Source organism: Phallusia mammillata, chromosome 5 (genome assembly GCF_965637545.1).
Source record: "Phallusia mammillata chromosome 5, kaPhaMamm4.hap1.1, whole genome shotgun sequence".
Taxonomy (NCBI): Eukaryota; Metazoa; Chordata; class Ascidiacea; order Phlebobranchia; family Ascidiidae; genus Phallusia; species Phallusia mammillata.
In genome coordinates this window covers 26,865,653-26,880,060 of record NC_137256.1, presented here as the reverse complement: position 1 = coordinate 26,880,060, position 14,408 = coordinate 26,865,653, and the positions used below count along the sequence as shown (strand labels likewise).

General features: G+C 38.2%; 3 protein-coding genes across 8 annotated transcripts in view; 1 reads left to right on the top strand and 2 right to left on the bottom strand.

Annotated features, from left to right (window-relative positions):
- The window catches only part of LOC145228631 (uncharacterized), a 170,681-nt gene extending 169,215 nt beyond the window's left edge, over positions 1-1,466 (top strand). For all 6 annotated transcript variants that reach the window (XM_080093789.1, XM_080093788.1, XM_080093791.1 and 3 more), the window contains one exon: positions 482-1,466. The gene's annotated coding sequence lies outside the window, so the exon portion shown is untranslated. The remainder of the gene's footprint in view (positions 1-481) is intronic.
- On the bottom strand, positions 424-4,598 carry LOC145229748 (techylectin-like protein). The gene is made up of 3 exons (XM_080095073.1): positions 4,468-4,598; positions 1,076-1,204; positions 424-613 (listed from the first exon to the last, which is right to left on the bottom strand). The coding sequence occupies exons 1-3, from the start codon at positions 4,596-4,598 to the stop codon at positions 424-426; spliced, it is 450 nt and encodes a 149-aa protein (XP_079951199.1).
- Positions 4,599-7,045: 2,447 nt separating this feature from the next.
- LOC145228616 (uncharacterized) lies at positions 7,046-8,780 on the bottom strand. Its single transcript, XM_080093735.1, has 4 exons — positions 8,191-8,780; positions 7,838-7,941; positions 7,677-7,773; positions 7,046-7,614 (listed from the first exon to the last, which is right to left on the bottom strand). The coding sequence occupies exons 1-4, from the start codon at positions 8,549-8,551 to the stop codon at positions 7,502-7,504; spliced, it is 675 nt and encodes a 224-aa protein (XP_079949861.1). The 5' UTR covers positions 8,552-8,780; the 3' UTR covers positions 7,046-7,501.
- Positions 8,781-14,408: the final 5,628 nt, after the last annotated feature.

The window sequence follows — 14,408 nt, the reverse complement described above, 5'->3', positions numbered from 1 at the left end:
TTGAAATTTTCTTAACTTCTGCTTATTCTGTCTTTGCTATCTAAAATGGAAAGCTCATAACACAATTTAACACTTGCTGATTAAGCCGTGTATTGTATTCACAAAATCAAATCAAGGTTTTTAATGCAAATATTTTTCCACGTATTTTAATTGTTACTAATAATACCACGGTTTATCTGCACATTTTTTTAACATTCAAATTAATTTGCACGAAATTCAGTTAAATAACTTTTGGAGAAAAAAACTTCGTTGTTTTTTTGTTACATCCTAATCACTAACGGTTAAAAAGTAGAATTAAGCGAATTTTAAGATCAGCAACATTTACACTTAATTCAACAGGGTAATTGTATTTACATAATTTACACCGATACGGGAAAATTAATAAAAGTCCGTGTTTTTATCTTTGGAAGAGAAATGTTGATTTTATTCGCATTTAAACATCATCGTTGATTCTTTAATCGCTTCATTCTTCCCTTTCCAGTGATACCAGATCATGTTGTGGCCGTAACCTCCTGATCTTCCCCATTCAGCGTTGAGTTTAGAATCGCCACACCAATTATACCACCATCCACCGTCATCGCCGTATTTTCGTGCACAGTTGCCTCCACTCCACCTGTGTCACAATGTAATATTCCAATTAAACTTAACCTCGATACAAACTACACAAACACATAGTGGAATATTTAATCGTGTGTTTCAACCAATAGCGCCATTACTTATCAGTTGTGACGTCACACAGGCTGTTTTGATGGTTTTATGACGTCACACACTTACTACCCAAATGAATTTATTTTTGGATTTTTTTGATTTTTTTAATAAACGGTTTTTAAAAAGATTATTAAACATACGAGTGAGTCGTTTACTCAGTTTTTTTTTAAATTAAACAAAAATTAATTTGCATTTTGATCATTGTATTTTTCCTGTAGTTTATATGTTTTCTGTGTAATTAATTTTGCACAATTGTTTTTGTCTTGCAATGTGACGTCATAAAAGAAATTTGCAATGTAACAAAAAAATCTTGTTCGTTTGACAATGCGGAAATATTTTTATACTTATGAACATAAACTGTATTTACCGATCATTATCCCGATCTTTGGTGGTGAATGGCCTTCCGTTGCTATATGCCAAACTGTCACCAGCCGTTCCACTGAAGCCAGAAACATGTAAACGATAATTGTCTGATTCGTCGTCGATTGCAAACGAACTGCGAAAACAAAACACATTGTTGGTGTTTTTCTGTTTATTTTGGGTCGCCCAGGACACACTTTTCGCTTTCCTTTATGTTTTTGTTTTTAGTTTAACGCTGGGAGTCGACCCGGAACTGAACCCGAACCCGCGAACCGGTTTGAGCGGTTAAATTCAATAAACCTGAACCGAACCGGTAAAAACGCAGCCTGTATTATTTTTTGTAATCGCCACCAGAATTTTTATTGATTTCAAACAATGTACTGAAGCTTTATGTCGAAGATGGATTCGTTTCTTATGCGGAAAAGTTTGATCCAAGGGAAACTATGCAGCCTAAAACCTGCCACGGCACGTCCTACCTTTCGTTTTGTGTTAACCAGGTGTTTAATGCAAGCGGTAGATGATGGCGAATTACCTTTTTGTTTGCTGATAGAATATTTAGATCGTTTGTAGCTTTGTTTAAAATACATTGCTTAAATTTGAAATATGATAAACGACACGTTAATGGAGGGGTGGGCAAAGTTCATGCGGCCCGTCAAATGTTTGTAAATTTAAAAGAGAAAGCAAACGCTAAATGGTATTATGAGCACAGGCGTAGAGTTTTCAAAAATACCAGAGTGGGACTCGCCCATACCTATACCATGTTTAGTATCTGTACCCATACGATTAGATACTTTTACATGCCTATAGGTTCTGCCAAAGTATTTTGCTGATAGTTACTTCACACCATTTCTTCGTTCTGTTTCAAAAACAAATGTGCGTAAACTGAATAGACGATTTGCCGAATCAACGATTTTTACGATGATTTAGTTTTGATATTTTGTTACAGCGGAGAATAAAAGCAAAAGCGATTTACGTTTTCAAATCCAGCCTACTTTGCACTGTTGACGCCAAAACTTTGGTCACTTTGGATCAAGTTTAGGCCGTGGCAGTACTTCGCAAACGGACGTTACCCGCACAACACCTAAAGATGGATACAGAAGGAACTTTTATTGTTTACTGTTGGCGCAAGAAACTTAAAAAAATACTTCGTGTAGCCTACGTTGCAATAAATGCCTGTTCATTTTATAACAATTGCAATTAATGCGTTTCAACCAATATCTGTACGACCAATGAAGTTGCAACAAACGTGTTTGTATTTAGCTGGAAACATGCTATGTTTATATTTTGGTTAATATACTATGCGGCCCCATAAAATTGAGAACTTTTGAATGCGGCCCTTGTACTGAAAAGTTTGCCCACCCCTGTACTAAATAATACGCAAGATAGGCGCTACAGGGCGTTTCAAAAATGACGAATTATAGGTGGAACTAAGTTAATGAAAACGGAATTTAAACCGGTTTACAAACCGCAAACCGAACTCCAAAAAAAGTGAACCCGAACCTGAACCCGTATAACAAGCGGTTCCACTCCCTGTTTTAAACCAATTTAAATTTTCACATGTTACAAAAATGTATCTTAAGTTGTGGATTGTAAAACTTGTAATGCGCTAAAAAAAATTAACAAAGTAGATTTGATGCTCATTGTTTGTTTCAAAATGTTAGGCAAGGCCCTGGAGAGCAATAACATGTCCTGGTACAACACATTTTATGGGCCCTACTCGCACACTAGTCAGAAATAGATTGGCCCGTATTTGTATTAAAATAGAATCAAAATGATATACTGGAGAACTACACCAACACTTTGCGACTTCATAGAAGCAATACAAGTTTACACGTAACTGTACATTTTAGTTTTTATATTTATGACCCCATTGGACTGTTTTGGCCCTTGGCGCTCAGCACCGGTTGCACCCGCATCTCGTAGGGCCTGATTTCAGGCCAGTCGGTCAACAGGGCTTACGGCAAGAATTTGCACAATGTGCGCCAAAATGTGCAGGTCGAAATGTGCGCACATTTTTCGAAAATGTGCAGGTGCCAAAATGTGCAGGTTAAAATGTGCGCACATTTTTCGAAAATGTGCAGGTGCCAAAATGTGCAGGTCAAAATGTGCAGGTGCCAAAATGTGCAGGTTAAAATATGCGCACATTTTTCGAAAATGTGCAGGTGCCAAAATGTGCAGGTCAAAATGTGCAGGTGCCAAAATGTGCAGGTCAAAATGTGCAGGTGCCAAAATGTGCAGGTCAAAATGTGCAGGTAAAAATGTGCAGGTGCCAAAATGTGCAGGTCAAAATGTGTAGGTTAAAATGTGCAGGTCAAAATGTGCAGGTCAAAATGTGCAGGTCAAAATGTGCAGGTGCCAAAATTTCTCCCTTTCATACTAAAAAAGTCTTTCTGTCCCTTTCACACAAACAATTTTTTGTCCCAATTACATAATTATTATATATCTTTCCCTGCATTTTTATTTTAAATAGTGTTCTGTGCAAATCAATTAACTTATATAGGTATGTTATTTTTCTTGTTAAATGCAGTGGATTAAGTTTTTTAACTGAACAGAATATGACCCTTCAGGGCAAAAATAACTGAAAATACAATGTGGTTTCAAACAAATGCAGTGGTAAATAACTGATGCCTATATAAATGGTGAGAACTTATACTTTTGCATTGCACATCCATCATTTTTTTCATGACATCTCAGTATTATCCTTTTCTAAACCCGTTTTGTTACCATTGTACATATTTTTTACCAAAAATATAATACAGAATGCCCACAGCGGTCTCAAAAAAATATTTTCCCTATCCTAATATTCTTTCTGGCTGTTTCAGTCTCTTTATCTCTCTAATTGTTCACGCCAGATTTAGTTTGTTTATTTATTTGCAATCCCACATGAAACATACACCTTTTTCGTTCATAATGGCAATCATCTAGTTTCTGTATATTAGTCAGGAAACAATTACAAATTTTGCAAAAGCATCTAATGATATTTTGGTGTATTATGATATTCCTACAGTAGGTCTTTTTAGCCATCTGGTCCACACAATAGCAAGTCAGAAGCAATAACATGAATGTTTTAGCAAACTTAAAATTAGGGCATCACATCAAGTATTTGTGTGGGTTTCAAAACTAACCTAATTAAATACCCATATACCAAGTTATGTCATGTAAATGAGCCTCAAACAAATAAAAAATGTCAAACATTAAGTTGGGCAACTGTGTGGTTGTCCTTTTCTTTTTGAATGTTGTCATTTGAGTTTCTTCCAAAGACACATATATAGTCCTTTTGTCAATTGTGCAGTATAACCCAAAGGATGGAAAACTTTCTAATAATTCATTTGTTTCATTGAATAAAAATCACTGGACAGCTGGGTCTTTGACTTGGTTTTGAGTTTAATAACAGTATACTCATATGGTAGTCCAGCAACTTCTAGAATTTCACATATGTCTTTTTTGGAAACTCTGTGAGGATCAGTGTAACTTTTGCAATGCAGTAAAAATCTAGCTTGTTGGCTGGCCGTAAACATCCTGTCAGGCATTTACGCACTTTGTAAAAGTTGCAGTAACTCATAAAAGGATAAGCGAGACCTCCAGACTTTGGCTCCACTAAAGAAATCAGCTGGCCCTGTGGTCGCATGGTTGACAACATGCTGACAATTTTGATAACTTCCGTAAACTAGTTTTTTGCCTTGAAAAAACATATCCTCATAAATACTCTGTTGTGTCTAACTCTTTGTTACTTATCATAGCAATTTGACTTGTGTTTTCTGCACCAGTTTCCTTGGTGGTTATGATGTCTAGCAATTGTTTTGGTGTTTTGGTTTGGTTTTGATTCACAAAATTTACCCTTTGTTGACAGTTTAAAATGAGTAACTTTGGAAAAAAACATGATCTTTGTTCAAGCTTGACCTTTCGTCTGTCCAGAGTTCCTGGTCGAGGCCAAAGTCGTTGAACATCAGTTCAAAGATACAGCCAGTTAGGAAAGTTCTATTTTTACCAGACTTTAAATCAATTAGTAATAAACTTTATGCACCCTTTAATATGTTAGGTAAAATCACTTCAAAGCGTTTAAAGAAGTACTAAAAAGATAAAACGTACATTAAATACTCTCCAACAGCACAATCACAACCACGTAGTAACATTATACAGGGTAGATGCATAAATCTGACCATACAAGCCCAGCTTTGTCATTTGCTTGCTCTTAAAGCACCAAACTCAATGCAAGCATCCGACAAGCGTGTAGTGTTAATCAAGCGTGACGGAAACAATAGCTGGACTGTCATATGAGTATACTATTGTCTAATTGTAAAATCTATAGAAGCTGGGCAGGCTACAAGCTAACAGGCCTTAAATTAAAAACAATAAAGTCAAACCGATTGAGGTGACGATCGTGTACATATCTAGTCTGAAAAACAGTGTTTCCTATTTCCTGAATGCTAGATAATTTCACGCTTTGCCATATCTAACAAACACAACATGCATTTTTACAAGTTTCTCTTAAATCCGATTTTAATTTATAGGTCATAACTTATAACTAATATTTTTGGCACAATTTATGACCACAACAATAGTTTGACGTTAAATATCAATACTTCATTTGAGCGACTGCACATTTTGGCACCTGCACATTATGACTTGCACATTTCGGCACCTGCACATTTTGACCTGCACATTTTGGCACCTGCACATTTTGACCTGCACATTTTGGCACCTGCACATTTTCAAAAAATGTGCGCACATTTTGACCTGCACATTTTGGCACCTGCACATTTTCAAAAAATGTGCGCACATTTTGACCTGCACATTTTGGCACCTGCACATTTTCGAAAAATGTGCGCACATTTCGACCTGCACATTTTCGAGCACATTGTGCAAAAAACGCTCGCATGCCCGTCTCCAGTCGGTTCAGTGATTCCTTGTACAAAGCCTGATTGTTTTTTTACTTGCAAAATAGAAAACGTTTTCGAGTTGTAAAAACAAAAGAATAGTTGGAATATGTTTGCTCGAGGTGCTTAGAGTGGAAAAACTCAAATGTAATTTTCCTTGCAAATTAAAATACATTCGTTTTGGAAACAAACATTTCAGGGCCGTGTAGTTATTGAACAGACAAATAACGGGATAATCATTAATAAATTAAAACATAGGATAATTTCAAAGATTCGTTCTGCAAAGGAAAGGTTTTAAATTGATGACTAAAACGTAATTTAATTTCTCTACTTGGTTTTCACTGTTTTAATTTTTTTACAACTTTACATGACGGTTTACTTAACATGTTTTGTACAAAGACTTGTTTGCGAAATAACAATGATTTCGAATGTGAAATGATTTCACAAAGGATATAGATGATGGAATTTTGTCCTTTAAAAAGCTCTTCTGGCAAATGTGATTTTATTCCGACGTTTCGACGTCCTTTACAGGACGTCTTCATCAGGGTAAATAACACTGAATGCGACTAGTACAGTGCACGATAAACAAAGGAAAAAAACCCTGATGAAGACGACCTGTATAGGACGTCGAAACGTCGGAATAAAAATACATTTGCCAGAAGAGCTCTTTAAACTTGATACTATGTCTGGCAGCAATAGCTTATATATTGAATTTTGTCCTTGTTGCAACAAAACTTTATGGGGCGAACTGACCAGAAGGTTTGTGCAAGTTTTGTGGACCAAAGATATAAAAACGATAATGTTTGAAAATAATAAAGCGATATTAGTTGTTGCTTAGTTTGAAAGATTGCGTGGCAACCATTAACCAGAATATACACGTTTTACGTCTAAAATTTGTGTTTGTAAAACCGAATATTTGTTAATCAATTCGCACACCGCTTATTCGGTATACCTCTACCTTTTAGCAGTAATATGGTAAACTGATTATAAGCGGCTCCAAAAAAATCGTGAAAAACTTTGACATCATTTTTGATGCATTACTTATGCGAGTAGCTTACATATTTTCTGTGATAAAGACGAAACTGTGAAACAGACCGGCCGTGAATTTTAGTCAATAATTCCCTAGGTGGTAGCGCCTCCTTGCGACGAAATAAGCTAATTTTTTTATTTCATTAATCTTGCAATAACTTTCATTGCTTAAAATTGGCTGTTTTGTGAAGACCGGTCCGGGATAAAATTTTAGTATCAATGCCGGTCTACAGCGCAAAAAGGTTGCCGACCCCTGGTCTGGCACACATATTTCCACTGACAGTGGGTTATAAAGGTAAAATGTATTTTTACTTTTTTAAATCAGGTATTTTTCAACAAAACATTTTTTCTTCAATACAGATATATTTGATTTTTTTTGACGGGGTTCGAACCCGATCAAGTTTTTTTTACATCTGTATGTGGGTCTCGACCACTCGGCCGAGTTCCTGCCCAATTTGAAGTTCGGTTGTCACAATAACCTATCACATGGCAAAGTTGTAGCGCCACCATATGGCCATGTAATTTTATTAATAGAAATCATACCTGTACTGTGCGTAAGCCGTTGCGGCATCAAAACCTGTCATATTTACTTTCAGTTTGCAGTTCTGTCCACTGGTCAACTCGTGAATTTCATCCAAACCTGGGTTGTTTAAAGTTTTGGTCAAATTCAATTTACGCGTTTAAACAAAATTATTTGTTCACCGAGCCAGAATTCTCCTTCCATGTTTCCGAATCCATCTTTATATTCCTGCCAGGTTCGGTTAAAATCCACACTTCCGTTAAATCGTCGTTGAAAAACCTGTCATGCAGGAAATATACGGTTGTTGTAATTCTCCGTAGGCCCTACATGTTGTTTGATTTACCGTCCAGCCTTCGTCACAGACCGCTTTCTTGTTGTCACGTAATCGCTGGTAACCGTTCACTGACGACGTAGAGCAGTTGACAGCAGGTAGTACATTTTCAATTTCTGGAAAATTGAAGCAAACACATAAAACGAAAAAGCCAACTTGTGCAAAACCGATTGGAAGCTTTTTTTAGGATTGCGTAGCTGACTTAAGCTTCTCATGTTTTATATCTTTTCGCAAAAATAACAATCGACAATTTAGAAATTGTCTAAATTGAAAACCAATGATAATCAAACGTATTAAAATATATGAAAGACAAATAGATAAATACAGAACCAATACAATACAATTAAATCATAAAACAGTTTTACCTCGAAGTCTTTCTCTCATTTCTCGCTTGAAATCTTCCAAGTCTAAGGCTTCTCCTTTTTGCCCAACAGCCCCTTTATCGCCTTTTAACCCGGGAAATCCCCGTAAACCCACTTCGCCGGGCGGCCCAACATCGCCTTGTAGCCCTACGGCGCCGATATCCCCTTTTTCCCCAGGAAATCCCCTAGGTCCCATTTTTCCTGGTGGCCCAGCGACGCCCTTTTCACTCCTCCCACTAATCAGACTCCCAGGTGTGACAGTGACGTCATCACCACACACTGGAACCGTGACGTAACTGCATTGCTGCTGTCCACTGACCAGTGACGTATAATACAGGAAAATTGCTGTCAGTTGTAACAACATGTTTGTAAATTTATTTTGTCTCCTGCTAAAGGAAATAATAAAAACAAGCTCAAAAGGTATTTGTCTGTGTTAAACATTCAAAACAACTGAATATGTCACTCTGTAGCTTCGAAAAAATGTTTTACCAAGCAAAGTTTGCAACTGGGCACTTTCAATCACAAGTTTTAACATAATACTTTACAAAATTACAGCGATTACAAAATAAAGTGTTTTTGATTATTTATTTTGCATTATTAATATTTGTCAATGTCAGAAGAGAAAGAAAAGTCGAGAAAACTGCTATTATTGTGAAGATTTTGGGCAAAACGAGGCTGTTTTGCCTTAAAGTTTGTGTTGATTAGTACTCGACTCATGTTTTACGGCAGGGAATCAACGAATGTGTTTGGTTTCTTCGCGTCACAGGGTTAACGTTGTTTGCGAGTTAAAAAGTTGTGTTAATGAAGAGCGATTTTTTGTATGACGTCATTAGAATGTATGATGACGTCATATACGAAGTTTAGTCTCGCTACAATGAATATTTCGCAAAATGGCGTTTTTCTGAAGGCCTGTATAATTGTTTGATGACGTCACAGTGACGCCATTATGTGTGTGACGTATCCGAAGTCTGATGTACTTCGTTGTATGTGGATATTGTTAGGTTACGTCATAAGGTAAGGAAGTATTGCGTTTGGTCAAGATTGTTTGGGAATAAAGCGATCATTCATGCTGTGCTGTTTTGTTGGCGCACAAAGTCAGGCCCCTTAGTTGTCAAAGGCAGCGCAATAATATTCAATTTTAATGTAAAATGTGACTGATTAATGTGGATTTATTTTAAGGACTGTATGTAGGCTACTGTTTTGCTAATTAATGTGTGATTGTCGCTATGACATCATAATGTGTACGTATGGCTTATGTATGTTATTTATGGTTTACAGAAAAACCGTTGCCGTCGCTGCTGACGTTGTGGTCTTGGTTGTAATTCGCCAGCGTTGCCTTTTATTGCTCAACAAGAACATTCGTTGCACATGCAAGGGTGGGTCGTCTCGCAAGACATCAGGCTGTAGGGCAGGCGCGTTTTCAAAGGGGTCATCTGGTGTTGCGAACGGCGCACGGCCAGGCTGCGCACCTAGCTGTCGTTACAACAAATGTTGTTAGGCTTTCTCGTATATGGCTGCAAATGAACTTTTACATAGGTACGCCTTTAGTTTGTCCGTGGTATAGTCACGAGAAGTCAGACAATTTAATTGAAAAACAATTTCCCGCTAGCTAGTGCGTGTATGCAACAGGTGGAGCGGGTTAATATACGACCACGGGGTAATGTTTGTCAGCCGCTGTGACATAATAGGCTTGTTTGTTAGGTTTTTGTGTTTCGTTTTTTCCCTTTTAATACACTTTGTTGTTATCATTCAAATCAGACTTGAATACATTCTATGCGTTATGTCTTGTTTTGTTTAACTGTTTTATTTCTGTGTTTCGTCGTCAATTTCTGTTCTTTGCACAACAATGTTTTCTCGATTGTTCACTGACTTCTGTATTTTGGGTTAATTTAATTATTTATACGTTGCCCATACACTTACCACGTTGAATGTTAATTTATTTTGTGCCTGATTGGCAGTTATTGCTTAAATTTGTTTAATTTAACTTGGTTTAAAAACTGGTGGCCAAAAGTAGTTGTGTTTGCTAACGTCGCCATTTTAGGTTCGGCGCGGTCTTGCGCGTTTTCGTTACATGTCGTATCGAGTGTCGACACTCTTTTTTGTGGAGGGGCTTGTGTTAAACAACTATTACGTCACATGCGCTCTACGCCGTGCGTGCGCGTGTGTGTATGGTGCAATGGCCCCTTACTTTTGCTAACATAGTGCTTGGTTTCAAACGTTTGCTTTAATGATGATTGTATATTACACATCCTGTTGTTGTTATCGTGTTATCTATGTTTTTAATTTATTTTGTTTGCTTTAAACCAAGCAAGTTATGGTAATTGCTTCATTTTTTGAAACGGTAAAGGAATTTAAAAGTCGACCAGAAATTATTAAAATCGGAATATTGCATTGAAAACTTACCAAGAAGAAGATGAGTCAAAACAGAGAGGCCAACAATATTTCCAGTAAACTCATTATAATACAACCACTCTTAAATAAAAGGTGGAACAAAGTAGCATGCCCTTGCTCAGTCAACGCCTGTTGGTATTATAAACTATATCTCATGAAATATTATCATTTAGGCATCCACATACAATTTTGTTTGTAAAAATCTACGACCTTCGCGTAGACCGTTTCCTACGACCTTCGCGTAAACAAGTCACCTTTAAACAATTATTTTAAATCAAACCATTATTTAATAAACAAGTTGATTCAGTTTTCACATCGAAGGTAAAGCAAAAATCGAAATCAACTCTCATGAAATGTCGCCTAATAAACAAATTGACAAATCATCCAAGACAAGACTTTAAATTTTGTAAAAAGCACAAATCTGCAAAAGTTAAAACCAAATATAGGCTATAAACTTCTGTAATAGTATTTTTAATGACGATGCAAAATTTGCAATTTACAAACTTATAAAACACAGCGCCGCCCCCTTAGTTTTGCTTCACCCCACTAAACCCTGGAAAACATACGACAACTGCTTTGTTAGTTCTGCAACATAATTGCAGCATATTATCAGAGAGTTCGCTTGAGTATTTTTACTTCGTACACATTGTTCGCGTCGTGACAAGATAAATGTTAATGTTAAAGGTTTGTGCAGAAACTAAATGTCGATTGTGTGACATCGCAAAAGTTTGCACTTACCACCTCGAGAAACGTGACTTGCCTTCGTAAAACGTGCTGTCTTGACGTTTGTGGTTGGCCCAAGTCGGATGGAATAATACGTGTTGTCTGGTTGTGTATGTAAATGTCGAGTCGTAGTACCAAACCATTTCCTATAAGTAGAGTTTTCAAAAAAATGTGGTAAAAGTCTGAGACCCGCATGCAGAAACCTGCATTGTCGCACAGGGACACTCTAGCACTAAAACAATCACCAAAATAATGAAATTTTACGGGACAATATAGTAGCAAACGGTAATCAGGCAAAAAGAACTATTAAAATTATTTATCCCAACCTTTTCGCGTCACAACAATTTTGAAAAATTTGAACCTGTATCGGACCTCGGACTTTTCATTTAAAACACATCGGACTTTGGACTTTTTAATTCAAAACATTTTAATTCGTATAATTGTCGTGTCATATTGTCCCGGTCAAACTCGGTCAAACCTCACCTTTTTTCTACACAAAAGCTTGACCGGCTATAAACCTGTTTAAACCTGTTTTCTAATCACCACGATGGTCATATACTGGCTTAAGGCTATTGTTGTATCGCTTTTAACGTGTTAACAGTAACCCACGTATTACTTGGCCTCCAGCCATGTTATATGTGACACTTCTGTAAAGCAATTTAAAGAATAATTGCGGTTTAGAACTTAGTTAATCTTCTCGGGCGTACGTTTTTACAGCTCAGCTTGCATAACAACATTTGACCTGAGCGCTATAAAGACCGAGGCATCTTTTGTTTATTGTAACGCCAATAAACGAAGCGATACGAAAAAACTCAATGCGATAATAAAACAAACACAAAAAACGAAATCATCAGACCGATGAATTTCGGGCACGTCACGCCTGGCAACGCAGTGCCGTTACCCCTCGGGGTTGGTCAACAAGAGAAGAAGAAAGCTAGGGCCTTTACTCCCCGCCTTGGCGGATATGCTTGGGCCCTGGGAGAAGGGCGAAGAGGGAAGGTAGAAAGGCGCATTGCATACTCTACCGGTCTCAACCATTAATTTTAGGGGGAAGATCAGGATTAGAACCCGTGATCTGTTTATTACGGGACTTACGCCGTTACCACTAGACTATTCAATGGTAGTGGGCAACGGTTCAAAAGGGCTTTACTCGTGGGAATTATCTGGAGGGGGAGACAAAACACACACACACACAAAAAAAACTATACGGTTAAGAAAATGGAAAATACAAAGTCAGGGTCGTCGCTCCCCACACTCGGTGGATATGCTTGACCCTGGGAGGATGCGAAAAGAGAGAAGTAGAAAGCAAATACATGCAAAAGTATCGTATTTTATGAAACTGAGAAAACCATGTCGGAGTTTCTCAAAACGCGAGATCGTTTCGACGCGGTCCGGACACCGCTGCCTAATTTGAATAGTACGCATGGCGGACAAGTCGCCATGGTTTCGCCACTAGTCGTTTGTGGCGTGCATATATGCACATTGTTCAGGTACTCGGTGGAAGCGCTGCGGGCCTGCAGCAAATAAATACGATAAAAGGAAAACACAATTTGTGAAACAGGGTCAATGAAAAAAGAGTAACTGGGGATGTTTGATGTTAATCTATGACGCTCTCGGTTGTCTTTAAAAGTTGCGGATTAAATGGAAAAAAAAGGGGCGATACAGTAACGGAAAAAAAAAGGAAGAATTAATGCGAAAAATTGGCTGTGCATGCGAAACAAACAAAAAGACGAAACAAAATTAAGCAGATCGTCGAAATTGGAATTTATGCAAATTAGTTCCTACGGTTGGTTGAGATCGGATTTTTATGTGACAACCGGAGACGTCCCTAGAAGCGTTAGTCTGCTACACCGTCAAATCCCTGAGGTCTTGAATAATATCCTTATATGTTGTGTCAACCCTATTGTTTTCGACTGCAAGTCGATGTGCAATAGCTTTTTTAATGGTAGAAATTATGTGATGAGGTAAAATTTTTCTGTCTTCGTATTTTATGCGGTTTCTGGCTTTCCAGATGTGGTGCCGGGTGAGTGTAAAGATGTATACTAGGTGCTCTGTAAATATTTCAATGTTGGGTGGAATGATAAGTTTTATGATCATGTCTCCGCAGAGCGTGGTGTCAGTGTGTGTAATACGGTTTGTAAGGCGTTGTATGTAGTCCCGTACCGGGGAGAGTACGGAACACGAGGTGAAAATGTGAGTGGAGGTCTCTGGGCTCCTCCCACAGAATTGGCACAACGTGGTTGGGTCAAGAGAAATTTGAAAAAATTTGGAGGATACGGGTAGTACATCCCAAATAGTTCTGTAGTTGAACGACTTCATTGCGTTGGTGAGGATAGGGTGGTGAACATTGCCCCAGCGACGGTCGTGGGACGCTTGAGAGCCGCCCGCGCCAGGGATATTCGTTTGGGAACAGGTTATTAACCGATAAAGGGTACGGATGGATCCACGGACGAGTTGGTCAAAGGTTAAATTATATTTTTCAATAAGAGATAGGGTTTTACTATAGAAAGGTGAAGGACTAACAGCATTGGGATGGTTGTTGCGCAAGCGCAGATCAAACCGGTAGGAGAGCTGTAGTCCGATGTTATACTCGACCATGGCCATACCGGGGGAGGTTGGGGTGTCGTTCAATCTATGTCTACAGTAGGAAAATATAGGCTGCATAAAGAAAAGATCGCAGTAAAGTGAACAGTTCGCCACGTTGTAGCCTCCTCTGTCAAAAGGGAGTGCCAGAGTGTCAATGGGTATGATCAGTTTCATGTTGTTCGTCATAAACACCTCGCACGCGCTATTCACCCTTCGCCTAAGGGAGTTGGGGATAGGGTATGTCGAGGCCTGGTAAGTGAGTAGGGGTAAAAGTTTGGATTTAGAGATTAATGATTTGGCATTCCAGGTGAGTATGTACCGAGTGTGGTAAGTCATAGAGGAACGGAATGTGCTATAGTGGGCACGCCAGCTCTCGGTTACGCTACCGGCATTGCCAATAACGGTCCCCAAGAGACTGATGTGGGATGACGTCCACTCAAGAGGTGGTAAAGAAGCCAATGGGGGATTTGGCTTGGTAAAGAGGCCTTTGGATTTCGACACATTAAGTGCTAGTCCAGAGG